General features: G+C 34.8%; 1 protein-coding gene across 1 annotated transcript in view; it reads left to right on the top strand.

Annotated features, from left to right (window-relative positions):
- LOC136043072 (U3 small nucleolar RNA-associated protein 14 homolog A-like) overlaps positions 1 to 26,342 on the top strand; it is a 47,471-nt gene extending 21,129 nt beyond the window's left edge. Inside the window, exons 2-9 of the mRNA XM_065727994.1 lie at positions 4,749 to 4,941; positions 9,843 to 10,073; positions 16,320 to 16,465; positions 19,385 to 19,586; positions 20,595 to 21,150; positions 24,069 to 24,240; positions 25,472 to 25,688; positions 26,105 to 26,342. Of these exons, the coding sequence (XP_065584066.1) occupies positions 4,749 to 4,941; positions 9,843 to 10,073; positions 16,320 to 16,465; positions 19,385 to 19,586; positions 20,595 to 21,150; positions 24,069 to 24,240; positions 25,472 to 25,688; positions 26,105 to 26,323 (1,936 nt within the window). The 3' untranslated portion in view covers positions 26,324 to 26,342. The remainder of the gene's footprint in view (positions 1 to 4,748; positions 4,942 to 9,842; positions 10,074 to 16,319; positions 16,466 to 19,384; positions 19,587 to 20,594; positions 21,151 to 24,068; positions 24,241 to 25,471; positions 25,689 to 26,104) is intronic.
- Positions 26,343 to 26,955: the final 613 nt, after the last annotated feature.

The following is a 26,955-nucleotide window of genomic DNA, read 5'->3' as shown; positions in this document are numbered from 1 at the left end:
TGGAGGGGGAAACAGAAAATCTTGGAAAACGCTTAGATTGGAGAGATTGGGATCATAACAGTCTCAGGTACGTGATTGACATAACTGGAGTGAATGCAGGCTCTTTGGGGGAGTTGGGGGGTGTTAATTCAGAAAAATTGATGTTTTTTAACTTAAGAATTGATTATCGTATCTTAATGAAATTTGATGTTTAGAAGGAACTCATGTCTCAGAGCTTTTACTTTAAATTCCGACCAGATCTGGTGACATTGGGGGGAGCTGGAGGGGGAAACTGGAAATCTTGGAAAACGCTTAGAGTGGAGAGATCGGGATGAAACTTGGTGTGTAGAATTAGCAAGTGTCGTAGATATGTGATTGACGTTAACGGACTGGATCCACTCTCCAGGTAGGGGGGTCAGTGCTTTGGCGAGTTTTGTGCTTCTGGACGTGCTAGGACGATGAAAATTTGTAGGTGTGTCAGAGACCTGCACAAATTGACTTGATGAATTTTTTTTTTCCGATTCAACCATCTGGAGCACTGAAGGGAGAGGAAAAATTAGAAAAAAATGAAGTATTTTTTACTTACGAGTGGGTGATCAGATCTTAATGAGTTTTGATATTTAGAAGGATCTCGTGTCTCAAAGCTCTTATTTTAAATCTCGACTGGTATTAAGCCTCTGATTTTCCTTTTAAATCAATCTATTGATTCTTAGAAACTTGCTAGAGCTCATGCCATATGAGCTCTTGGCTCCTTCAACCTCATCACAGGTTCCATATGAGCTCTTAGCTCTTGTTACAGATAGGACCTTGAAACTTCTACAGTAGGGTTCTCTGATATCCTGAATCTGATGGTGTGATTTTCATTAAGGATCCTTGAATTTTTGGAGCTATTCCCCACCTATTTCAAAAATTTGGTAAATTTCCTCAGGCCTGTAATTTTTGATGGATAACACTAAAACTTTTTGAATCTTATATATCTGAAATCAGCATAATAATTTGATTCTTTTGATGTATCTACTGATATTAAAAATCCATTTTTTAGAGTTTTGGTTACTATTGAGCCAAGTTCCTCCTTACTGACAGTTTGTTACCACAAACTGTTGACTGTTGTTGTTGCTATATTTTTTCTTATTAATTTAAATAACATTCTTGTGAGTTCTGTTTCTCTACATAAGTGTGATCAGATCCTTAAACAAATCTCTAAATAGTATGGTAAATAATCAATTTTTGCATAATAGTATAAAGATAATAATATTATATGTAATGTTTATGCAATAATATTGTTATAATAGATAATTTTCTAATATAAATATTATTAGAATATGAATATAGAAACAATATTAATAAATTAGTGTGTAAATAAATGATTAATAACAATTAAAATTTTAAAGTAAGAAGGCAACATTTGTTAACCTTATATTCATGCATTAACCTTTAGTGATTGGGTCTGTTTATCCCTTTAACAGAACTGCAGTGAGAACCAAGGTTGACCTCACTGCGGTTAAGGGTTGGAATTTACCCATGGAGTTTCTCTATGCATCCAAACTATCCTACATCTAAAGAACAAATCATCCATTTAAAATTTTTATGGAAAAATTTTTAAAAAAAAATTAAAAATTTTTCTACAATAAAAATAGCAAGTGCAGAGTAATACTTGCATATATGGTGCAATAAACATATTAAAATAGACACATATGGCAATCAGAGTTCATTGAATATTGAGCCATCCATTATTTTGCACCTTATCACCTTTTCTGTCTTTTAAATAAGAGCAAATCTCCACTCTGGTTGTCCCCCAAGTCAAAGGAATTGGACTTAAATCTTAGTACTGAGGATCAAGAGCACCTGGGTGAATGAAATATATGTATTGCCAAACCTTGATGCTAATGATTCCTAATGATTTTTTGGAAAGTTCATGCTTCTGATGGTAGCCACTTTTTCTGATCCAAATTCATCCACAATCTGTATTGTATTTCCTCACATGGAAGAAGAAGGACATCCCAAACCTTTTCAAGGTCTTAGTTTTCCTCTTTGACAAATTCTATGACTTGTTACACTTTAGTGTCCTTGTTCACTCATCTGGCGTTTTCTTTTGGCTTGATAATATTTTTGATAAATTTGTCTATGTCCTGGACTATCCATTTTCTAATATCTACATCAGGCTTTAGGAAATTTCTGGGAACAGGTGTTGATTGTTGGCTATATGCAACATGTTAAGGAAATCGTCATAAGCGTCCTTATTAATAGAGATTTCCCTAGTTGGGCATCTAGAGACCAAATCCTCTCAAAAGTGCTTTATGAGCGTTTTGAAAGAGTGCTCTATTCCAAAGCTTCAAAAACTATTCATATAATCTGTAGCTCCACCTATCACCAAACTGATTACAACAGACTCTGGTGCAAACTGAAGCAAAGAAAGTTTATTGTAAGGACAATTTTTTAAAGTATTGCATGTATTGTGTAAACATTCTTCATGTATAGGGACTTCCCATCATTTTCAATGAAATTGATAGAAATATTTTAGCCAGGATATTTTTGATTAAAATTTCTGAAAATCCAGAAGTGAAGAAAGGAAGACATCTGAACTGGAACCAATCTTCCACATGTAGAAAAGAATTGTCTGGTTTTCTTCTGCATGACAGTTAGCAAACTTGATTTTCTGATTGATGAAGACTTCTCCTTCAGTTGAGACATGAAAAGAAGTTGGCGTGGCTCTAATTCAATGCTGTGGCTATTTTTTGTGTTTTTTCTGGGGGGGGTATTATCCGCGGGGTGTATTTTCCAGGGGAGGGGGTAAACACCGCCCACTGAAAAAGGACAAGGAAAGATAAAAAAGACTGCTAATATCTTCAGATGTGTCAAATGAGGCATCCTCAGTATCGATAAAAACCAGAAAAGAACAGCAATGTCTAATAATAAGAAAAATGGATTGCTACTGATCAAGTGAAGAAGACAAGGGGAAATCAGAATTACTTGTCAATAAAACTAAAAGTAATTAAAATCTAACCTGCATTAGGATGGAGTCTTTTACCTGGATGGGGTCGGAATTGCTTAAAAACATTTGATTTAATTTTTTGTGTGGGAGGGGGGTCAATTGTTTTTGCTTTTCTTTTTTTTATATTGTTTCTAGTTTTCTTATCTCTTCTTGCACTGTTCTTGTTGTTCGATTCTTCTGGTTTTGTATTGCTTTCGTTTTGTTCTTTTGTTGTACTAATATAAATGAATTAATAAATCTTAAAACGAGTTCAGCTAAAATTTTATATGCAAATCAAGCTAAAAACGAACAGAAATATTTACTACTATAGCATAAATGAAGCCCAAAACAAACAGAAACTAATTTAACAGTCATAGCAAACAAACATATAACATGTGCTAACATAAATGAATAAATAAACCTTAAAACAAATAAAGGTTTAATTAAATATGCGAATCAAGATTGAAACAAACAAAAATCAATTCAAAGAAGAATATGGGTACTGCCTCCTTCCCTATCTGTAAAAGTCTAAAACCTACTGTGTCATTAGAGCTTTACTGAAAATGGTGCTTTATTACAAACACTTTCTTACATACTTATTACAACATTGAAAATAAAAATTAAATTTCAGTAAAATTGAATTTTGGAATGATTGGCTTTTCATCAGTTCACATCATTATATATCAAATATTTAGTTTAACCTTATTTCTTCCCAAGACCACTCACAACAAATTTAGTTTCACTACAAACAAGAATTTAGCTACTGCCTCCTTTCCTAACTTTAAAAATCTAAAGCCTACTGTATCATTGGTTCTTCACTGAAAGCGAATTATATTTCAAATATTTTTTTCCAGTTATTACAACATTGAAAGGAAAATACATATTACACTATTCAAATTTTACTTTTACAATTTAGGTAATGGATTAGAATCAAACCTTTAGCTTCCTTACTGTATATTAAATGCTAAATGCATAAATGTGTTCAATGCCCTGTGGTAATTAAATGTTTCTCCAAAAAAATGTTTGTACTATAGAAATGTTACATCCAGATGCCTACTGGTACAGAAATTTTAGTCCACTGTGCGTCTTGGCGGTTCTAGCAGACAACAAACAGAACATAATTGATGAAATCAGGTTCCAATCTGGCTATTTAGCCTGTTGATAAAATATGTTCTGACTACCATGTTTCTTAATCATTTTGTTATAATGCAATTTCACTTGATTTTATACAGAACAGAGCTTTCAAATATGAAAAATGATTTTTATCAATAGATTTGCAATACTATAGAATAGGGTTACTTTTGTTCTATGGAGTAACATTGGTCCAAAATTAAAAAAAAAGAGATTCGAGTCCATATTTTTGCCTAGGCTTAAAATAACTTTTTTTTCACTTATGTGATTGTTGTGAGAAATATCTGATCCAGCTGACATTGTTCATTTGTTCAAAAAAATTTAAAAATTGTCAATTGTTGTTCAAATCCAACGAAAGTGGAAAACAAGGAGATCGAAACAACTGACAGAATATAGAGCTACCCTCCTACCAATAGCTACAAATAAAACTGGGATTGTGCTTTTTGTTTTGGAGCCATATCCAAGATCCAGGGGTCAATGGCGTGAATATGTAAGCTCAGTCAGAGTTAACCTAGCTCTAAATGGGTACCTGCAGAAATTTGGGGTGGGGGATGGGAAGTTTTGGATGATTTGTCACCAACCATGCACTGTACTCCTGTCTAAAGGCAGAAAATCCCCCAGCAATATCTTGTCAGCTATTCTGATTTTTTCTTTTTTGCTTTTCTAGAAAAAACATCATACCAGTAAAAACTGCAACTGAACATGTGGTTTCTAGCAATGCAAAGGCTGTTACTGTTGGCAACCTTCTGAAAACTCTGACAGACAAAGCTCTGCATGCTAATATAAAAAAGGCTGTTTCAAAGGATACAAAACATTTTAAAACTTTGCCTGCACCCTTGGAAAGACCTCAAAGTGAAAAGGTAAGTCAAAGTTCCTTTCCTACCACAGTTTTTATGGTGTATCATGCTCCTTTTGTCCTGCTATTATTTTTGATAGTACCTGTGTTCAACGCAGCCCAAAATTAGGCGGATAGTGTTTAGCATAGGTTTGGATATCAGTTTTATTATTACAATTAACTTGAAAAAAATTTCTCCATAAAGCAATTTTTTTAGAGAAAAGTGAAGAGATCCATTCAACCAAAAATAAACGCAAATTACAATAAAGAAATTACAATAAATAACCAAGTCAGACTCAAAACAAGTAGGCAAAGATTAACATGAGTAGGGCTGACAGCCCCCATGCCTTCTCAAGGTTTTAACATAATTTTCAATTAACTGAAAACAAAATACATTTTAAACGTTCTCACTTTTTTGCTTTAGTAAATAAAAACAAATAAAACATTAAGGAACAAAAATTAGTATATGTATATTAAACTGACAGTCCACATTCATTTGTTGTTTCTTTATCAGTAAAGTGCCTTTATGTCAATATTGCATACCTTTCTTAGTAACATTTACTATATAAAAACAATGGAAAAATTGCCAAACTTGCTACCCTGAGGACTGTGGGGATGTTGACATCTCCAAAAACATAATTACTGGACCTTTCAACAGTACTGAACAGGATAGCTCTTAAGATTTTGATTGCACATGTTTCATGGAATGATAGGTTTGTGGCAGAGAGGCTGGCTGCCTTGCATTCACTATTGATTCTTAAAAAGGGCACTAGAACTTCTGACTTCCAATCACATGATCCCCATCTGATCCAAAGTTTAAATGACCACTTGTCCCTTGAAAAACCTTCTATACCCCAAGGCATAACTTACAACCCTTGTTTTTGGGCTCTGGGGGTTATGTCCAACCTTAAGGTATTGTTATATGCTTTTTGGACTATTGTGAACAAAATGGCTATCTCGCAATTTTGATTTGAAATGTTTAGAGAAAAGAGGCTGCCAGGAGAGGGGGGAGGCTAATTTCACTCCATCACTGTCGACTTTTGAAAGGAAACTAGAATTTTAATTTCAAATCAAATGAGCCTTCTCTAAAGTTCACACAACCACCCCTCCGTAAAAAAATATTATTATGCCACTGTGGCATAACTTACAAAGCTTGTCCCTAGATGATGGGGGTTTTGTCAGCCCGAAATGTTTTGTAGTGTGATCTTCAGGCTGTTTTTGAACGAATGGCTATCTCAAAATTTCTGTTTGATGTATTTGGGGAAAATGGGACATTGGGGGCAGGGGGTCAATTGCCCTCTCATCACTTTGACTCTTAAAAAGGGTACTAGAACTTCTGCTTTCCAATCTAATGAGTCATCTCTAAAGTTTATACAACCATCCTTTCCACAAAAACCTTGTATTTCCCCAGGGCATAACTTGCAACCTTTGGCCTGAGGGCTGTGTGTGTGGGGGGGATATCATCCTTAAAGACATAATTACTGGACCTTTCAACTGCGCTGCACAAAATGGCCATCTGAAAATTTTGACTAGATTTGTTTGGGGAAATGATGGGCATGGGGGGGCTGTTCAACCTCCAACCAATTCTGACTATTAAAAAGGGCACTAAAACTTGCAAGTTTCAATTGAATGACCCCCTTTCAAAGTGTCTATGACAATTCCTATATGAAGTTTCCTGGTCTAAAAAAAAAAAAAATAATAAAAATGGTTTAATGGAGCTTTTTACTTTTCTTTGGAAATCTTGTTTTGTGAAAAAGTGATTTATATAATTTCTCTTCGTTTTTCATTGACATAGTCTTTCATGGAACAAAATTAGTTTATATCTTATTGGTTTTTGTCTATGAGAATCTGTAATTTGCCTTGCTATTTGTATGTTGTAGAAGTTTTTTCACCAATGTTTAATCCTGACAGAAATAGTATTGTATGATTGAATTTTATACCTCCTCAAGTTGACCTGAAAACATTACATTGTTTCCAAAAAAATCTTTCTAAGCTATTTGACACCCTGGATACACTTACATTCTTTTGATTTATCTAAATTGAAAGAGCAGAAGTAGTAATAGTAGCATCCCTGAAAGTTCAAATTAACACCCCTAGTCATTTTTTATATATTGCTGAGGTGTTGTATTGGCAACTATGCACACTTTGCATTTTGATTTAGTTTTAAAGTATTATGGGCTAATTACATAATTGTGTGGGGTTAACATATTCAGTATTGGTAGAGACGTAGCTACTGGACCATTATTCTATTCTGAACAAAATGGCTGTCTCAAAATTTTGACAGAATGTGTTTGAAAAATAAATCTGTTTGGAAGGAGGGCTGCTTGCCCTCCAATGTCTTTTTGACTCTTAAAAAGGGCAGCGGAACTTTTTGAATTAGTTTGACATCCACCTAAATATTCCTTGAAAACTTCACATTAATACCCTTAGCTTTCATTGTAGCAGTAGTTGTTGTAGCATTAGTGGCAGTATGCACATAGCACCTCATCAACATCCCCTTCAACACACACTGAAAGTTTAAGCTTCATACCATCAACCATTTCTGAAACTTTTCTGGTAAGTCCTACTGACAACCTGTGTGGGCATAGTGTGTTTTCATTTAATTCCATACAGTTTTAATATTCTCCAAATTTGTTCCCTTAATACCCTTAGTTTTAGCAATAGCAGTAGTAGTAGTAGGAATAGAATTAATAACAGTAGCTTTATCTTAAGTGTCAGTAGTAGTAGTAGAACTAGTTATAATAGTAGCAGTAGCAGCAGTACGAGTAGAAGTAGTAGCATTAGGATGCAGTTATTTTCTTTTGGTTAGTTCGACATCCCCCAAAACAAGCAATATTAAAAAGAGCACTTGAACTTTCAGTTGTCTATCGATTGAGCCCCTTTCAAAGTTTCTACGACAACTTGTATACAAAGTGCCCTGGGCTAAAAAATATATATAAATAATACATTTTGCCTACATTGCTCTTCGCTTAGGCAGCACTATTGCGCTGCCTATGATTAATGAGATGATGCTGACCAAAAAGCACAGTCTTATTCAATCTGTCATCATTTATTTGTAAATCATGTCAGAGTCATCTCAACCTTCTTTTTGTTATAGTCTTAGAAAGTGGGGTTGAACCACGTTTTTTTCATACAGTATGCTGTTTTGTATATGGTTAGTCAAATGGATCAATAAAAATAAGCTTACAACTTTTCTGAAAAACATTTAATATATCTTCCTCTGTCTGTTAAAGCGCCCATACCTGTGAACTATTCTTGATTACTGTCATTAACATAGCTTCAGATATTCGAATCTGGGTTTGGAGACTTACCTTCCTATTATTCCAACTTTTTTCAATTGTGAAAAAAACCCATGAGTCTTGGTCTTTGTAGGTTATCACTCTAAGTTAACCCAGGTCTTACTACCCAAATAAGTAAATCTATTGACTTGATCAATCTTCTCATTACCCATCATTATCTCCCCACCTTCATTTATTCCTAGTCTAAGCAACTTAGTCGTCTTAACGTTAATTTTTTTGTCTGTTTTTGTACTTTGAACTCTCAAAATTTTCTTCCTCCAACCATCTGCAAAATCTTAGTCTAGGAGAATTTTTGCGTCTTACATGACTTCTCACTCTCCGATAGCCTTTGCTGTGCTCCTTAGGAGAAAGACGTTCAAAATAATACAAATTTACTCAACTCCTGATTCAACAGAAAACCAGCTTCTAACCTCACTTCCTACCTTAACACAGCAATATTGCTGTTACACATAGCATTAGTCTCTGTAATGTACTCGCCTGGTATATCATAGAAGCAAAGGACCTTCACCAAAGCGTTTCTATACTGATTCAAGCGCCTCTCCACAATTCATAAAACTGAGAACTAAAGGGGTCTGATGACTCAGACACTTCTTTTGACGCGACTTTTGTCTACAGTCGCTCTTAGTCTAATAAGTATCAAGGTACCTAATTTGCTTCCTACAGAAATCCAGCTAATGCCTCTGTTATTACCACACTCACTCTTATCATCTTTCTTATAAAGCATTTTAATTGAAGTTCTTCTAAATCCAAAGTCATATCCATAATCCTCAGGATTTATCTTGCAATTACAACTAATTAAAATCGCTATTCAGTTGCTATTAATTAGCAGTTACTTTTGTTTTTATTTGAGGTCAGTTGCAAAAGAATAACCTGACTCTTGAGGAGCCACTTCAAAAAGTACTAGTGTTAGTCAACTCTAAAGGCAAGTAATTGTAGTTTGTCTTGATCTTTGTTTTTAATTTGTTTGTGTTATGTTTTTGTTATTTAGTCATTTAATATATTTCCTTGCTATGATGTTGTTTTTAAAATCTGTGTTATGTTTTCTGTTTTCCCATCTATTTTTTACTTTTCTTTTGGTGTATTTGATCTTGTTCTGTTTTATGTGGATTGGAAATCTTAGACTTATCTTACTATTATTAATCTTATTCTGATTTGAGAAGTTTTCAGTGGATCTGATGGAACCTGGAAATCTTATTTTTATAATGCTTGAACATTTGAACCTATTCCATAAATTGTGGAATCGCTAGCATTTGACTTCTGAAAAGTTGCAGGAAATTTAGGTATAGCTAAGGTAGCATAATTATTATGCAGCCATGTTTGAGATATTTTTGCAGGAGATTCTTTTGGGATGGTTGAAGCTCCTGCTTTTAAGTGGATTTTTGGATGGAGCTGGTCATACTTGCTGTAAGAAACTTAGGTCTTATTGTACAGCATGAATATTCTTCGCTACTGTAGGTATCGATCCTGCTGTTTTGATAATTCCCATGCCAATATGTAGAGTTAAGTGTCATTCAGTTGCTTTGATGCTAAGGTTAGAAAAAATTTTAAAGGAAAAGTTTATTAGTTTGGCATGTGAAGGGATTTTATAGGGTCTTATTTCAAATGTGCCACTTGTTTCTTATTTAAGATAATTCGTGTTGCTGCCTATGACAAAGCAAAGAACGAAGTGGGTAAATGGGATCCTGTTGTATACCAGAACAGACTGGGGACTGCTGTCCAAGAGTTTCCCCTTTATCAGCCAGACAGTAGGCTCATAGATGGCAACGCGTTTGCCAAGAAATTTAAGCCTAAAACTCCCTTAGAAGAGCAAATCACTGCACTTCTGCATGGAAGCAAGAACGTTATGAAAAACGGAGAGGTGAGTTGTTTCATAGTTTTCAGTTTCTTAGTATAATCTTAACATTCCTTGTGTCTTTTAATTATTTGAGCGTTTAAACAATAACCCTGTGAATTCCAGTCGTCTGCTGGAAGAGGGAGAAAGACGAGTGATGTCCTTTGAGTATCTGAGGATCAACTTCTAGTTTATTGCATAATTTATGTAGTAAGATAAATAAAATGATAAGTGAGAAACTAGAAGCGTATAGAAGGGAATTTGTATTTAGCTATGTGCTACTTTTACTGTTATGAGTCCTTAAACAAGAACTTGAAAAATAGATTTTACATGTATATTACATTACCATCAGGGAAGCTCCTCCAGATCAATTAAAGTATTCCTGTAAGTACTTAGTCCTAGCCAATTACTTCTGCAGGCCATAGGCAATTACTTCTGCAGGAGCTGTGTGATTGTCTTTCGGGCTTGTTAGACGGTTGTAGAAAGATAGACAGCTCAATGATGTGAGGTGAGGGATGTGCTTGTTGAAGATTTTGACGCCATATCGAAATATTGTTTAAGCGCAACAATTCTTTGTAGATAACCATTTGAAGTATGTTGTTATATGCACACTCTTTCAAATAGACTTTGGAAGAAAGTGAAATAAATTGCTTCCTAATTTTTTTTTTTTTTTAATTAACTAAGTATCAACAGGAATTAATAGTAGTAAATCAACAGGCTAATAACCCCATGCGGAATCCTCTTGAATGGAAAAGAAATTTTTAGAGGCCCAAGACCCTATAATTTGGATTTTTGGGCATTGGTGACATAATTTTTTTTTACCTAGCCATCCTATTTGCTAACACATTGAATATTTAAGTTTCATTAAAAAGTGGAAGGCAACATTTAATTTATCCTTTAGCTATAGTAAAAAAGAAATGTAGTTCTTGAACACTTTAGAAAAATCTTTGCGATAGAAGGATTAGTGTAGAAAGGGATACTATGAATCATAATGCAATTCAAATCTTTTTGGAGACGATAGTGGTGTCGCCGGACTAATACTTTGGTCTTGTCATGTTTGAAAGGGATAAGGATATAACTTCCGTGTTCTTATGAATAAGTGTGGAGCTGAAGCTGGGTGATGAATATGACTGTATAATTTGAAAAACTGCATATAACTGATACTTGTGGCTAAAAAAAGGGTTTTCACTTACCCTTACCCACAATATGAATGGTGTAGTCTGTACCAGAAGATACTATATCAAATTGTTCTACTAAGCTTCTGTTTCTTCAAGCTATGTTTCTGGTTCTCTATGCAAAACTCCATTTAAGTTGTTAAATAACATCAGCAGTTTCAAATTGAAGTTAAACTAATAATTAAAAGGTCATAAGATACGCAATGATTCCCTGGCCCCGTTGATAAAATATATTCTTAGAACAATAAATAGAACAAGTTCCACATTTACAAAAAGGATCATTTCCTTGTGGCTCCAAAAGTGGTATAATCTACTTTTATAAATCTATCTCTTTTTGTGATTTAGGTCAAGTTTGACATTTCATTGTCAAACTGATGTCCCCACCGATAAGGCCTCCTGGAATAAGGTTATTAATAGTGAGAAATGTTCCCCATCTACCCTATCTTGTCTCCAGCTAGTTAATTTTGTTGATCATTATAAGCGTGTGTTCAGTGTATTTAATAGTTTTCTTCAGTCTTTTTATTATAAGTTGCTTAAACCGCTTTTACCATACCGTCTCCTGCAGGTTCATGTCCAGCCTGTAGCAATATCTGAAATTCCCCGGGCTTTAAGAAAAATTAAGCGTTCAAATAGCCTTGATGGTGACGGCCTTTCTTACCGATTTTTTGCTTATGATTGTCCTGCTCTACTTAACCATCTACAAATATTTTTCCAGTCTTGCTTAGCACAGTCGCTTGTTCCTGATAGTTTCCTTTGTGGCCGTGTAACGTCTATTCAAAAGCGGGGCAAGGACCCCACATCATGTGTGAATTATCGTCCCATTATAGTATCGTGTTTCTTAAGTAAGTTGCTTGAACATTTGTTACTACCAGAAATTGAGTCGAATTGTGATTTTACGCCTTTTCAATTTGGTTTTCGGAAAAGTTTCGGTTGCTCCCATGCACATCATGTTTTAAGCCGACTCATGAAAGATGCCGTAAAAGCTAAAATGTCTTTATACTGTCTTACTGTTGATATTTCTGGAGCTTTCGACAATATTGTGCACTCTCAGGCTCTATTTTCCCTTGCGTCTTCAGGTGTTAATCCTTCCGTACTAAGTTTATTGTCTTCTTGGTATTCAAAGTCTAAAATTCAAGTTACCTGGAATGGCCAAATATCTGACCCGGTAAAAATTAATAAGGGAGTTCGGCAAGGTGCCGTATTGTCTCCTAGTATATTTAAATGCGTGCTTGCATCGTGCCTGCGTCCCCTTAGAAGTTCTGTTTTTTACGGTAATACTGGTTTGTCTTCTATTGCATATGCAGATGACGTTCTTTTTGTTGCCCGGACTCGCCGTGGATTGCTTTCTAATTTTACTATATTAACCAATGAACTACCTAAGATTGGACTGTCAGTTAATGCGTCTAAATGCGAGTTTATTTGTTTTAATAGCCCTTATGCGGTCGCTCCATTCGTTACTGGGACTGCAGTTCTACCATGTTCTTCTTTAGTTAGTTGGCTTGGTCTGTGTTTCGGCCCAACACTTTCCGCTACCTGTTCATCCCTAGTGAATCAAGCCGTGAAAAACCTACGCGTCGCTTACGGAAAAATATCCCCAAACAAAAGCCGTTACAACCGCAACGGTTTGTGCATGATTTATAACGCTTATTGCGCCCCTGTGCTTTTGTTTTTATCAGGCATGGCTCATCTGTTCCGTAAGAAAGATCGACATACTCTACGTACGGCTTATTTCAGATATTGCAAATTCCTCCTCCGGCTTCCTAGATGGCACCGAAACAAAAAAATAATTGCTCGATTTGGTTTAGTAGATCTGCCTTCTCGGATTCGGTCTTCCAGTGATGATTTATGTAAAAAGACTGTCAACTTTATTCACGTTTATGACCCTCTGCAGCCTTTGTTCCATATTGATACTGGTTGATTAGTCCATATTGTCTTTTGTTAGTTTGAATTTTGTTTTTCTTCACTGTTTATCGTATTTGTTTTTGTTTATTTATTTATATTTATTTATAATACTCCGTACTTTGTGTTTTTTTATACTTTACGGGTAATAAAGTTCATTCATTCATTCATTCATTCATTTGTGTGGTTCAGACTGAGGCAGAGGATGTTGCCACATATGTTGCCTAAATTTGATAGTTCTTTTATTGCTAAAAAAATTAGAAGCTTATATTTGCTCCTTTGTTACTAGTTATCTTTAAAATTTAGCCCACGGCAAGAAAATCAAACTTTAAGCTGAAAGAAATACAATTTCGAGGGACTGGAAATTCCTTCAAATACTCCCACCTAATTCTTAGCCTAAATATTGAGCCCTGTCTAATGCAGAATCACGCTGAAACTTGCAATCAGCTCTTTAGCAGTAAAGTAGACGCATTGCACTTTATTTGAATTTTTAGCAGAACTTTATGCACGGTGCACCTTGTTTGAACTGAAATCACACAGGGGCTTTTGATCCATATGATTAAAGAAGCAAAGTAAGACAGTCCCCCACCCTCCACCTGGTTCTCCCAGCTCCAACTTTTAATTGAATCGAAACTGTGCTTTGATTTTCAAAATATTCGAATTTAGGAAATTAGTGGTGCCACGGCCTCTCGAAAAGTCTGTCACCACTGGCTTTTGAGTTGAAAATTAGGCATGTTGCGCCCTGTTTTGAAGTGGAATCATGCAAGAATTTTCTATTTATATGATTTGAGGCACTAAGTGGAAGACTACCTCCTATTACTTTTTTCTCAGCGGAAACAGTGATTTTTTTTATTCACCAATTGAGTTGAAATTCACTGGGAAATACCCTGGAGAAATGGGAGTTAAGGGTGATAATTTCCAGTGGCGTATTCTGTTTCTATGACCTCCTATCCACTCTAAATTTATGTGGCAAGTAATTTTGAAATAAATAAACAGTACGGAGGGATATTCAGAAATGTTCACACTTTATGAGCTTCATCTACCTTCCTCTCAAAGTTTCTGGATGTTTTGGAAAATCAGTTGGAGGGCATCTACAGCCAAGGAGACGTTAATCAAGAAATGGGACATTATAAACTTTAAAGCTCAGGCACTAGCAAGCTTCAAAGCTTAGTTCTTTGGGGATTTCAGCTCCATTTCCACTGTGACTTGCAGAAAAGAATCTTAAAAGTGGTTCGTTTTCAAGGACAAGGGATTAAATACTTCTGTTAATGGGTCTTACATCTTGTTGGTTCCTAATACATTTTAGGGTTGGAAAAGTTGTCTTTATTTGATTGGATACTTTATGATTATGAATGATGTTGCGACGCATCCACATAGGTTTATAATTATTAGTAAAATATTCATATGGTAATCGCTTGGTGATAGAAATAGCATCGAATCGTTTTATCATAAAGCACATAGGAAACGATTAACTTGTGTTGTAACCGGAGGCACAGTAACGTGGCCTTAGTTTTTAGATGCTATAATTTTAGAAATAACAACATAAATTGTGTTTTGTCTTGTGTTTTGGAGAAGAGTGATAAAGCATTAGCTTGTGTAGATGGTGCATTTTAGAACTAACACCATTGACTGGATGTCTGAAAGTAGAGAATCAAGTTGATTTTGTGGAATGGTGGATTTTTAGACGGTCTTTAGGCTACGTATCATTATTTTCCTTAAAAATAAATACTTCTATGGATATAATATTTTAGATTTTTAAGGGGTTTTGAACTTTGTTTTTTAGTCCATGGCGAAGAAACGAAATCAAAGTGTTGTTCTTGCAACATTTTGTCGGTTTTGGTAACCAAAAATTGCAGCATTTCGCGTTGTGCTTCCAACATCTATCTAGTGTCAAGTTTTGTATGACTATGAAGATAAAACATAAGCAAAGGTACAAATAAAGTTAACTAAAAACACACAATTGAGGTTAAAAGCCTATATTTCAGGGTGTTAAAGTTACGCTGAAAAATTAATTTTTGCATGGTTTATTAAAATAATAGCTTGATAGGCTTTATTTATTATTTTAATATATGCTACATAAACTGGAAAACAATGGGTTTCCCAGCAGGATTGACCAACTATAATCGATATGACGGGAATACGAAAAGCAATGCGCCCCAATTCGTTCCAACTTTGGAAAAAAGTTCATCGACAAGACCGTATCTGTTAATAATTATTTTCACGAAAGTCAATAAATTAGTTGAAGCTTTAGGCGTCATTTGATGAAGTTCTGATCAAAAAATTTTTGTTTGTTTGTTTGTTTGTTGCTGCTTTTTACAAGTTTTACCGCAATGCAGAAGATGAAGAATGAAAAGCACCTGACCCTATATAGTTTCCCCCTCATACACTATGTTCGTTTTATACCCGTGAACAAATAAAATTTGTATTATTAATAAGCTACGCCGCTTTTTGAAAAATTATTTCCAGTCTATTGCGACTAAGAATGTAAAACATAAAAAACAAAAAGTTCAAATAAAGTTAACTAAACCGCAAAAAAATCGTTTCAGAAATCTATATTTCAATGCTTTAAAAATTGTACTAAATAGTAAGTAAAAATAATTTCATATGATTTGTGAAATTAATTACTAATTTTTTTTTTTTTTTTTTTTTTTTTTTTTTTTTTTTTTTTTTTTTTTTTTTTTTTTTTTTTTTTTAATGAAGTATGACGTAAATTGGAGAACGTTTGGTTTCCCAGAATGATTTACTAACCAAAATCCTGAAGCAAGGAAAATAAATAGAGATTCACTTCAACTCTTTGCAATCTATGTAGAAATACTGACATATTCTTAAAGACATATTCTTTTGAATACATTTTGAAATACATTCAAAAGACTGAATTTATTCATAATTTTTATTTTCTTGACATACATAAAGATTCACCGTACTTTGTATTGCAATTTAATAAAGTCTTTAAAAATAAATTGTTCGGTGTTTGTCATTTCTTTTTTTTTCTTTTTCTTTTTAATACAGGAAATGAAGAATAAAAGACACCTTATTCTGCATATTTGCCTCATCTCAAGGCGAGTTTGGCCGTGAGTAAAATAATTGTTTGGTTACACAACTTGCTCTTCATTTTGTTCAGTATTATTACAAATCTCTTAGCAATCATACTGTATGTCTGTCAGTTGTGATTGTTTTTAACGTTTGCTTCAAATTACAGGAATTGACAGAAGCTGAGAAACTAGCTCTTTCTTCTATGTCTCTTAAGGAAGCTTTAGAACGACGTCGTGAACTCGGAAGAATTCGTGCCCTCCAAGCTCATCAGGAAGCTAAGGCTAGGAGACAAAATAAAATTAAAAGCAAAAAGTAAGTATTGTAGTTCACAGCTGGAGGAGATACCTTGTTGGTACGAATAGGAATATGTTTTAATAATAGATTAATACCAAGAATTGAATTCTTTATAATATTGTTGGGTCTATTTTCCTTTTTCTTTTTGGAGGAGGACAAATCCCCCAAGGCCAGAACATAATTTGCACTTTACTGTTTAAATACAAATAAATATGCTTTATCAGTTTAATGTACATATACTGATATTTATTAATCAAAATGCAAATAATATTTGATTTATTAAAGTTATAAAAGTAAAAACATTTAATTTGTTTTTGAGTAAATTGCAAATTATGTTCCGGTCTTGGGAAGGCATAGGGGTTTTGAGCCCTGCTCATATTAATTTCTGCTCCTCTTGAGTTCGACTCGGTTATTTGTTGTAATTTCTGTTCGTTTTGGCTTCATCGATGCTGACTTGTGGTAGTTTTACGCTTGGTAGATTATTTGATTTTATTCTTGCTCATTTTTGATAATGGAATTCTTTACTTTTCTTTGAAAAACATATTTCGTGGAAATTTTTTTTTAATTAATTTCTTTTTGTTTATATTGACATAGTCTTTTCAGGGAAAAAGAAAATAATAGTATATATCTTTTCGTTTTTTAAGACGTTATAGTTTGTCGTGCTATTTATTTGCTAGAGAAAATTTTTCAGTAATTTTTAGCAATATACAAACTTTCAAAAATCTTCACACAAATAGTAGTGCTTAATTTAGTTTCAAACCTCCTCTAGTTGATTATATATAGAAAACTTGATTTCATTCGCAAAAAAATCCGTCTACGCTCTTTGACAGCTTGAAAACACTTACATTATTTTTATTTAATTAAATTTAATTTGGTATTTGATTTGGTTAAATTTGGTAAAACCATATCCCAATGCCCCCTTCCCCTATACAAGGAACCACTGGCGCTTCTCGGTAATAATTAATTTACAATAATACGTCACTGTTCGGAATTTTGTCGAGGTTCAAATGAACCAAGTTTGTTAAATGAAGGTAACTTCAAAATTAATATCTATACTAATCGTTATTTTGTTTGAACAAAACGCGTCTTAAGAAGTGTGTCACTACTAATTTGAATATGGCCAGATTGGTAGCTAGTGGCCTAAAAGTCTTAACTTTTTTCTTTTTTTTTACTGCTGTGTGCTCCATTGATATTGGTATGGGAGAGAATAGTATCTCCTGGGCAACAAGAAGACATTTAGTGAAATATCCTGGCGGCGCTCATCCCTCCTCCATCTGCCTCTTCGCCCTTTTGCGGTTAAGTATAAGAATCTTGTCTCTTATGTTGCAAAGAAAAAGAAACTTCCTCAATAACATAGGATCTATCTGCCCACAGCACCAATATTACAGGCCTAATCCAAACGTATTCCTGTAATCGAAGAGATATTATTTCCCCCTTCCCCCCCTTAGAAAAAGGCTCTCCTGCTTTTATCTGATGTTCCATGAAGATTTAAGAAATTTAAACATAAAAATACTCTGTTAGGCTTTAGGAATACCATATCTCAGTGCCCCCCCCCCCCCTATACAAGGATCCACTAGCGCTTCTCAGTAATAGCTGATTTGCTATAATACGTCACTGTTCGTAATTTTATCTAGCTTCAAATGAACCAAGTTATTTAAATGAAGCTAACTTTGAAATTAACATCTATACAAACCGTTTATTTTTTGTGGACGAAACGTGTCTTAAAGAGCGAGTGTGCCACCGCACGCCATTAATATGTCTGAAACTGGGATGCTTCATATATAACTCTGATAATTTTGTATCGATTTACTGTTTAGGGGTTTTCATTCGATGGCTTTTTCTCTATCTTTGAAGCAAAATCATTGCTTTTTGCCACAAAATTACACTTCGTTATGACTAAAAAAATTTTGCTGCTTAAAAAGGGATCTAGAAATTTGAGTTTCGCTAGTTCCTCTTTTCTGTTATTTTAGGACCCTCTCCCTATTCTCTAGGACCATTGAGTCGGTACTATCACCCCTTCGAAAAAAAAACAGGAAACCAATTCGTAGCTCTGTGATAAGTTTCGCATATCTATAGATAGAGGCTTCAAACTTCTTCAAAAAGGCTGTTTTCAATGCTGAATCTGATTGTGCAACTTTTATCTAGATCACTCGCCCCTTTGCGGATATTTTGCTCTTTTTTCAAAACCAGATAAAAAAATGGGCTCGTAACTTTGGTGGGTAACTTAAATTTTATATTTTTAGAATCACCATAAAAGGAGAATTTCTTTTTATGCATATTTTGTTACCAAATTTTGTTCTTCTTAGATTTTCTGTTATCATTAGCACAAGCCGCTCCTTACGTACAGGTCAAAGGGTCATTGAGCACTTTGGGATATTTTTGTTTATTAATGGATGGATATCGACAATAAAAGGAACTTGAACTTAACCACTAACAATTTAAAAATACGTTTCACCTTTGTCTTTTTTTGTTTACTTTCATTGAAATTTTTTTTTTTTTGTAATTGAACTGTGCATAGGTAATAGAAATTTCTGCTTAAGTTTATTTTCGACATGCCAAATTTAAAGATATAATTTTCTTCAAGATCTCCTCCATTTTTTAGAAGAGTTTTATCCCTTTTTCTGAACGCTTATTTTCCAAGGATAATAGCTTTTGACGAGTAATTTTTGGTTTAATAAGTCTTACATCCCTGTAATCACCGTGAAAAGCATTACGCTTTTGATTTTGATGAGCACAGCCTCAATAACATATCACAATGTTTCTCCTACCAGTTGTAAGACTTTTTCTTTATGTCTATTAGTTCAATTGAGCGTCAGTTAAATGAAAAGAAATTAGAACTAGTGAAACCATTTTCTCCTGGGACTTGTTAGAAAGAGTGAAAGTTCAACGGGTTGTAGTAATAGCATTCGCTTGACTGTAAATAATGTTTCTTCCAAGGTATCATCGACTCTTAAAAAGGGAAAAATTGAAAAAGCAGCTAAAGGAATTTGAAGAGCTCCAAAAAACAAACCCAGGTGCTGCTCTGGAGAAATTACAGGAAATGGAACTTCAAAGAATCGAAGAAAGAGCTAATCTTCGGCACAAAAACAGCGGGAAATGGGCGAAAACTCAGGCGATTCGTTCAAAATATAATACTGAGGTAGGGCATTTTTCTTTCATTCTGTTCTTTTTCTTTCTTAGTTATTGAAGGTATAGGGCATTTCGAGATAATGTTCCAGTTGTTTCAGGTCAGTGAAACCTCATGAATGTATCTGCAGTTACTAGTCAAACTGGTTCCTGGTAAGGTGTTTTAACTTTTTACACAACTCCTCCCTACTTGCTAGCCTTAAAAATATAGAACTTTGTTTAGATTCTCAGGTTTTCAGGACCGAAGGCTTTGGTAATCTGGACTTGCACAACTTGTACTGAATTCTGAGAGAAAATTTTAAATTGTCATAAGGACGATTCATCTTCGATGAATTGTCTAAGAATTACAGATAGGCAAGGATTGGAAGTAGAAACTACGAGATATTGTTGTGGGCCCTATTTTTGGCTTTATATCTATTCTTGGTGGTCGCTTAAATAGTGATAAAACAGACATATCTATGTGTTTCTGTGTGTGTCTGTTGGGGTCTTTGTTTTTCTTGTCGGCGTGACTGTGTGTTTAATTTGATTTTCAGTTAAATTAATACATAAGCGCAAATCTGCGAGATTCTGAGCATACCATAAGTATATATATATTTAATCCTTAGTCTTTAAAGCTAAATAGTTGTTAGCGACTCATCAGTGGACATAAGAAACCTTTTTATGAATCCCTTCAAGGCTTAGCAATATGCGTTATAGTTTTTTGCTAATATTTTGTTAGGAAGTATAATATATATTCTTTATTTGTAGTGTCAGCTATTTTCAATGGTAATTGCAAAGGTGAGAGTTGTCCCTTCTCTTTTCTTGGGGGATTAAAAACTCACAAAAACTATAATTTGTTGTAGCTCATGAAAGAAGATGCTCTTTTTTGGCGAAAAATGTGTTTTAGAAAAATTTTCCGCTCTAGAGATTCATGCAAGGTTCCCATTCTCCCCCCCCCCCAAGCTTAGAATAATTTAATGGGTGTCAGTATTTTTTTGTGTTTCCAGTAGAAGCTAGAAAGCCCGATTGCTTCCTTTTTTAGGCAAAACAGGCTCTATCTGAGCAGCTTGAAATTGGGCGTCGATTGAAAGAAAAGGTAAAAGAAAGTGATTTTTCATCAGAGGAAGAGGAAGAAGCTCCAATTTTGTTTGCAGCCGGCTCTAAATTCCGAGAATCGAAGAACCCATGGCTAGTACAAGCAAAACCCACCATTGCTCTGGAAATAGAAGAGGGAGAAGACACTCCGAATTATAGAAAATTTTGGGCTAAGGTCAATGCCGAAAGAGAAAAGGCTAAAGCAACCGAAGACACTGAAAAAGTAAGCCTAAGTGACGATGAGGCCCCAATGAAGGATGAGATAGAAAGAGACGAAAGTAGCTCAAGTGAAAAGGAAGAAGAATTTGTAGAGGCACAAGCTGAAGCTAAGTTTGGGGATGCAGATGTTATTCGACCTCTTCGTGGTGATGGAAAATATGTAAGGATACGGAGTAATGAAGAACTTGACGAGCAAGCTGGCCAGAAGGAAAGTCTTATTAAAGAATCAAGAATCCCAAAGACCTTGTCTAAGAGTTTGGAACAACCGCACGACCAAAAAACTGGTAAGCCCGTTTTTTCTGCTGTTTTAAATGCTAGTTGTAGAAAAGATTTCGGAAACGAGGATTTACCTGGGGTTCAATTTCTATTTCTGCTTCAGCCATAATTAATTTCGGTCTTTCTCTTTTCTGTTTTCTTTATTTTTCTTTTCTTCTCTTATACTCTGTTTGGTATTGTGTTTACAATGGGTTATAAATAAATTCCGTTCAGTTTACGCTGGGTTCCTGGTTATTTTCCCTGGAAATTCCTCTCCTTCCCTCCCCCGTATGAAAGTATGACAAATAAAAATGATGAAGAAAAGAAAAGTAATTTTAGAATAATCAAATTCCATTCCAAATATAGGTGTAGAATACCTATAGTATTCATTTATGAATTTTTGTTTTATTTATTTTTTCCTATTTCTGCAAGATTTTTATATCTGATCAGTTTGGAATTTATAGCAGTAAATTTCTGGGCCAAGTGTAGTCCAAATTTCGGGACTAGTGTAGAAAAAAATCATTCAAAGGATTGATTCTTTAAAAATTTGTCCATCCTCTAACAAAAGGGCTTCAAGAAAGAACCGAAATTTTGTGATTTACCTGAAACTTGTATAAAACCTTAGGGTAAGGGGACTCAATGCAGAAGGAAAATAAACAAAAATATTGATTCCCTCAAAAAGACAACGCAAAAAAATGCCACAAAGGTGCCAAAAACTTTTTTCCATCATCATCAAATAGAAACGGCTATCTTAAAAACTTAAGAGGGGCTAATTAGATTGCAAACTGAAAGTTTTAGTGCCATTTTTAAAGGCTGAAAGCTACTGGAGGACCATCAGCCTCCCCTTGGGTTCTTTTCTGCTATCCTCCGTCTTCTAACTCTTATGGGGTTAGAGGCCCATGGTACATCTTCAGGTCTGATTCCTGTGTTGCTTATTATTATTAGGAGAGGGACCTAAGTATCAGTGGGTCGAGGCTCAGGCCTTCAATGCCTATTGCCTCTATGCCTTGATTAGGGGCTATCAGGCCATCTCATCCTTGAACGGCTATATTGTTGTATCCACATGGTGGCCACGAGGCTCAAATGTTAAACGTTGCGACAGGTGGTTTCTTCGGTGGAGATGGCTGTGCCATCTAAGCGTTCGCAATTCTGCTTGGAGGGAAAATTGAAACTGCACCGTACGATTAAAGAAAATGGGGTTGCTGATAATGCCATACCAGTCGAGTCCCTTTACCTTTTAAAGGCCTGTTGGTCTAGTTTCTGAGCTGTATGCTGGGACTGAGCCTACAAGTGTATGTTAAATAATTTGGGAGCAACGGCAAATGATCACCGAACTCCTGCGCAAACATCGAATATCTAGAGGAAAGTCTAGACTTTCTGTTGACGTTGTCACAGCTTGTCGTTTGTTCATATAGTTTCCTGAAGACAGAGCAGTACATCTGGGGCAGATCAATTGTCCTGAGTATGAACAGCAGTGACTTCCTGTCCACAGAGTCAAAAGCGGCTTTGAAGTCGACGAAGGCTATGAAAGGCTTCTGTCAAACCTTCCTTGTCAGTTCCATTACTTTCCAGAGAGTTAATACCTATTTGCTTTTGAAACGGCCTGGCATGAATCTCGCTTTTTCATTTCTTCGATTTCTCCGTAGTATGTTGGAGCACATTTGTGGAGAGTCATTGGAAACAGTTTAGTTGGCACGGAGAGCAACATTATACCGCTGTAGTAGAGCATTGGCTCCTGAAACCTTTTCATTTTTATTGTGGCAGGATTATTCCATCCCCCCCAAAAAAATGATTTTGCTATAAATATTGACAAATCGCGTCCGTAAATCACCTTCATCCAGAAATCATTACAATTAGGGCCATAGGAACGATCAGGCGGTCAGAGCAGGTTTTATGAGGCATCTGGGTATATGACTGGACTAGAACCTCTCCTTTCTACAGCACATCCAGGCTATGGAATGGAAATTCTCTTGTGACCATAGCGTCATTAAGAAACTAATGCATGCATTTACATGTTTTGTCCCAAGGCAGTGTATTTTATATTTTTTATTTCCTGATTATTTTTTAATTAAACCTGGTGGAATCTGGTTGAATAGAGAACAGATGATTTTCAGGGTATAAAATCTAAATGAATACTTTGAACTTTTTTTTTCTTTTCTTTTTTTTTCTTTTTTTTTAGGGCAAAAGGGAGATATCAGCTGAGGTCTATAGTTGGGGTCAAAATGCTCAGGATACGGTGTTGTGTAGTTCCATCTTTATGGGAGAGGAGACTAAGCTAAACCAGTCTGCTGTTTTTTTTTTTTTTTACACTAGGAGATATTAAAGCCTTTGCTTAACTGTTTATACTAAGTGATAACTTTTAAACTGGCATATTACGAAATTTCTACTACCTAAAAGGCATGGTGTATTCTGTAAAGTAAAAATATTTGACATTTAGTAAACCAAGCATTGGGCGAAAAAAAAGTCTCTTGTTGATGTGTGTCTCTCATAGGATTCGAAGATTTGTTTTGGTGATTCATAATAGGTTATGTAATTTCGTCTGAAAACTAATTTCAATCCCCTCTTTGAGAGCTACTGGAAAGTAACTTTTTCGACAGTGAAAATTTTCTCGACAAAGTTACGAGCAGATAGAAGCTACCTATTCTTTGGGGTGGGGGCTGAATGCCTCGTTAGGAGGACAACGTGGGCTTGCTTTAAAATTGTATATAGTTGCCTCTACCGCAAAATACCTTATTTAACGATATTTCACCAAAATGGCATTGCCTTTTTACTTTTTTTTATAATTGTCGTATTTTTTATAGTTGTCAAATTGATTTGCATTATGACTAGATCTGTAGATGGGGAGTACTGATTCTGATCATCCCAATCCAGAATGTAATGTTTTTCTAATAATATTAGTTTATGCTCAACTATGATCTTGCAACTAATGTTTTCTTTCTTTTTCTAGGACCAGTTGAAATAGACCCAAGTAAGTTCATAGTCATTGAGTCTAAAAAGATTAAATCTTCAGTAAATATAACTCTAGAAGATGGAGAAGACGAGGAGGAAATTGGTATGGGTGATCAACGAATGACAATAGCTGAAGCATTTGCAGACGATGATGTTATTGCTGAGTTTAGGTAGTATATATTTCATCTTTTCTAAACTGAATTTTCCTGGCAATTAACGCATGTCAAATTTTGTGCTTTTGAAGTTGTATACATTCCTGTAATTATCTCTATTGGCCTAGTTAGAGGGGAGGGGTGGACGGATTCTGAGAATCAAAATACACACAAATGCCATACCGCAGGTAATTGCTTCTATTAATTTTCTCACAACAGGATGAATAATATAAAAAATACCCATCTGTATCCACTCCTGCATTCAAGGAGGTAGATCCCCCTCCCCTCACTTAAATTTGTCTGAATATCTTTATAACATAGAAACAACATTTACTTTAAAGTGCACTTTTTCCTCCGTTTTGGTAGGCTGTCCGAGAGGTGGATGCATGTTTGGTTTCCAGGTTTGGCTATGCTTCTTCTGAGCCAAAGTGTCATTTTGTCAGATTTTGGGGATTGCCTGATTATTGAAATGTTAAACAAAATGGCTATCTAAAAATTTCGATTGGATGTGTTTGGGGAGTTGATAGGTGCGGCATTTTGACTCTGAAAAAGGGAACTAGAACGTTCAATTTCCAATCGAATGAGCTCCTTCCGAAGTTTCTATCAAAACTCTTTGTATGCGAAGTGCCTTGGTAAAAAAAAAAATTATATATTAATACGTTGTACCCACTTCGCTCTTTACATAGGTAGCGCTATTGCACTGTCTATGAAAAGATGTAAACTTTCCTGCTTAAGATAAAATAAAAAGAAATAGTAAAAATTAGAAAAAAATACTTTTTTTTTTATTTTTGAATTAGTTATTTTTTGAAAGAATGGTTTATTTATTGGAGTTTGGAACTCGTATCAGAACAGCTTTTGTGCAAACTTTTATTCTCAAAGGGCTTCAACAATCGTTGCACTGCCTTGTGTATTGAAAAGAATTATAATTAGCTGCCGAACTCTTTTTTTTTTTTTTTTTTTTTTTTTTTTTTTTTTTATTTGAATTCAAGAGGATTAATAAAATCTAATTACTTCTTCGTTTTACTTATAAAGCAAATGATTTTCTTTTATTGGGAAATACGGGGATTTGACACTGGCCTGGACTTTTTTTTTTTTTTTTTTTTTTGTATTCTCTGGGGATACTTTTGATAGCTGAAGATTAATTTATTGTCTTCTAAAGTAAATTGAATTGAGAGAAAATGGTTAGCCTCCATATTTAATAGAATGAAGTTTACACATGTGATAGTAATTAAAACATTTTTGTTTCTAGTGAGGAAAAAAAGGATGCTCTTAGTTCTTCAAAATCAAAGAATATTGATTTATTTCTTCCTGGCTGGGGGAATTGGGGAGGCAAGGGTATAAAGATCAACCAACGGAAGCGGAAACGTTACATGATCAAAGCCCCTCCTGCTCCTCCAAGAAAGGATCACAATACAGGAAATTTAATAATCAACGAAGAGAAGAATGATAGTGTTCGTTCACACCAGGTAAATAAGCATTTCTTCTTCTTTTTTTTGGTTGTGTCTGTTTACGTGTCGTGTCTCTCTTTCAAGCTGTATCGAATAATGTCCATGTCTAATTCCAGATACTTGATTAACTCATGAAGTAAGTCCTTATAAGTCTCAATAGAAGCCAAGGTTGAATCTTGGATTTTTAAGAATCTCTCTCTCTCTCTCTCTCTCTCTCTCTCTCTCTCTCTCTCTCTCTCTCTCTCTCTCTCCTCTCTCTCTCTCTCTCTCTCTCTCTCTCTCTCCTCTCTCTCTCTCTCTCTCTCTCTCTCTCTCTCTCTCTCTCTCTCTCTCTCTCTCTTGCACTCTCTCTCCCTCGCCCTTTATATTGTTATCTCTTTCTCTTTTCTCCTCTTTAAATTACTTGAAACTACGGAAATTTGTATGCTTTATAGGTAAACGAGCTACCCTTCCCGTATACTAACGTTGAAGATTTTGAATCCAGTATTCGAGCACCAATCACCAGAACTTTTGTTCCTGAGACAGCTCATAAGAAACTGATTGAGCCCAAGGTTGTGACAAAACTAGGAAGTGTCATCAAGCCAATGGACGAACGGTCTTTACCAAAGAACAAAAAAGTGAAAAAGAAGGATATTGACTTTAGTAATGAATAAGAATAAAGTTATATTGTTACTTGCTCTATACATATTTACTCTTTCAAAAGTTTCTTGACAGTAACATGTCTTGACATGTTTATGGAGAAAAAGGGGCATGGAAGAGTGGCTACTTGTCCTCGAGTATTTTTGGTCACTTTGAAAGGGAACTAGAACTTTATTTTTTGTTTGAATGAGCCATATTCCAATTTTCTAGGACAAAAACTTTCCACAAAACAAGTTTAAAAAAATAAAGATCTCCATTAAGCCGATAATGAGCAAAAATAAAGTCAAATAATCTTCCAAGCGTAAAATTATCACAAATCACCATAGATAAATAAATGAAACCCAAAACCGACAGAAATTACAATAAGTAACCGGGTCAAACTCAAAACGAGAAAAAAGTACTTGAGTAGGGCCAATCACCCCCATGCCTTCTCAAGACCAGAACATAATTTGTACTTTACTGAAAACAAATCACATTTTATACGTTTTCACTTTTTTTACTCTGTTAAATAATTTTTTTCAACTTTAAGGAATAAATATCAGTGTATGTGTATTAAACTGACAATTCACGGTCATTTTATTTTTGGTTGTTTTTTTTTTTTTCCAGTAAAGCACAAATTATGTTCTGGTCTTGAGAAGGCATTGGG

Source organism: Artemia franciscana, unplaced genomic scaffold, assembly GCF_032884065.1.
Source record: "Artemia franciscana unplaced genomic scaffold, ASM3288406v1 Scaffold_289, whole genome shotgun sequence".
Lineage (NCBI taxonomy): Eukaryota > Metazoa > Arthropoda > Branchiopoda > Anostraca > Artemiidae > Artemia > Artemia franciscana.
This window is presented reverse-complemented; position numbering and strand designations above follow the sequence as displayed.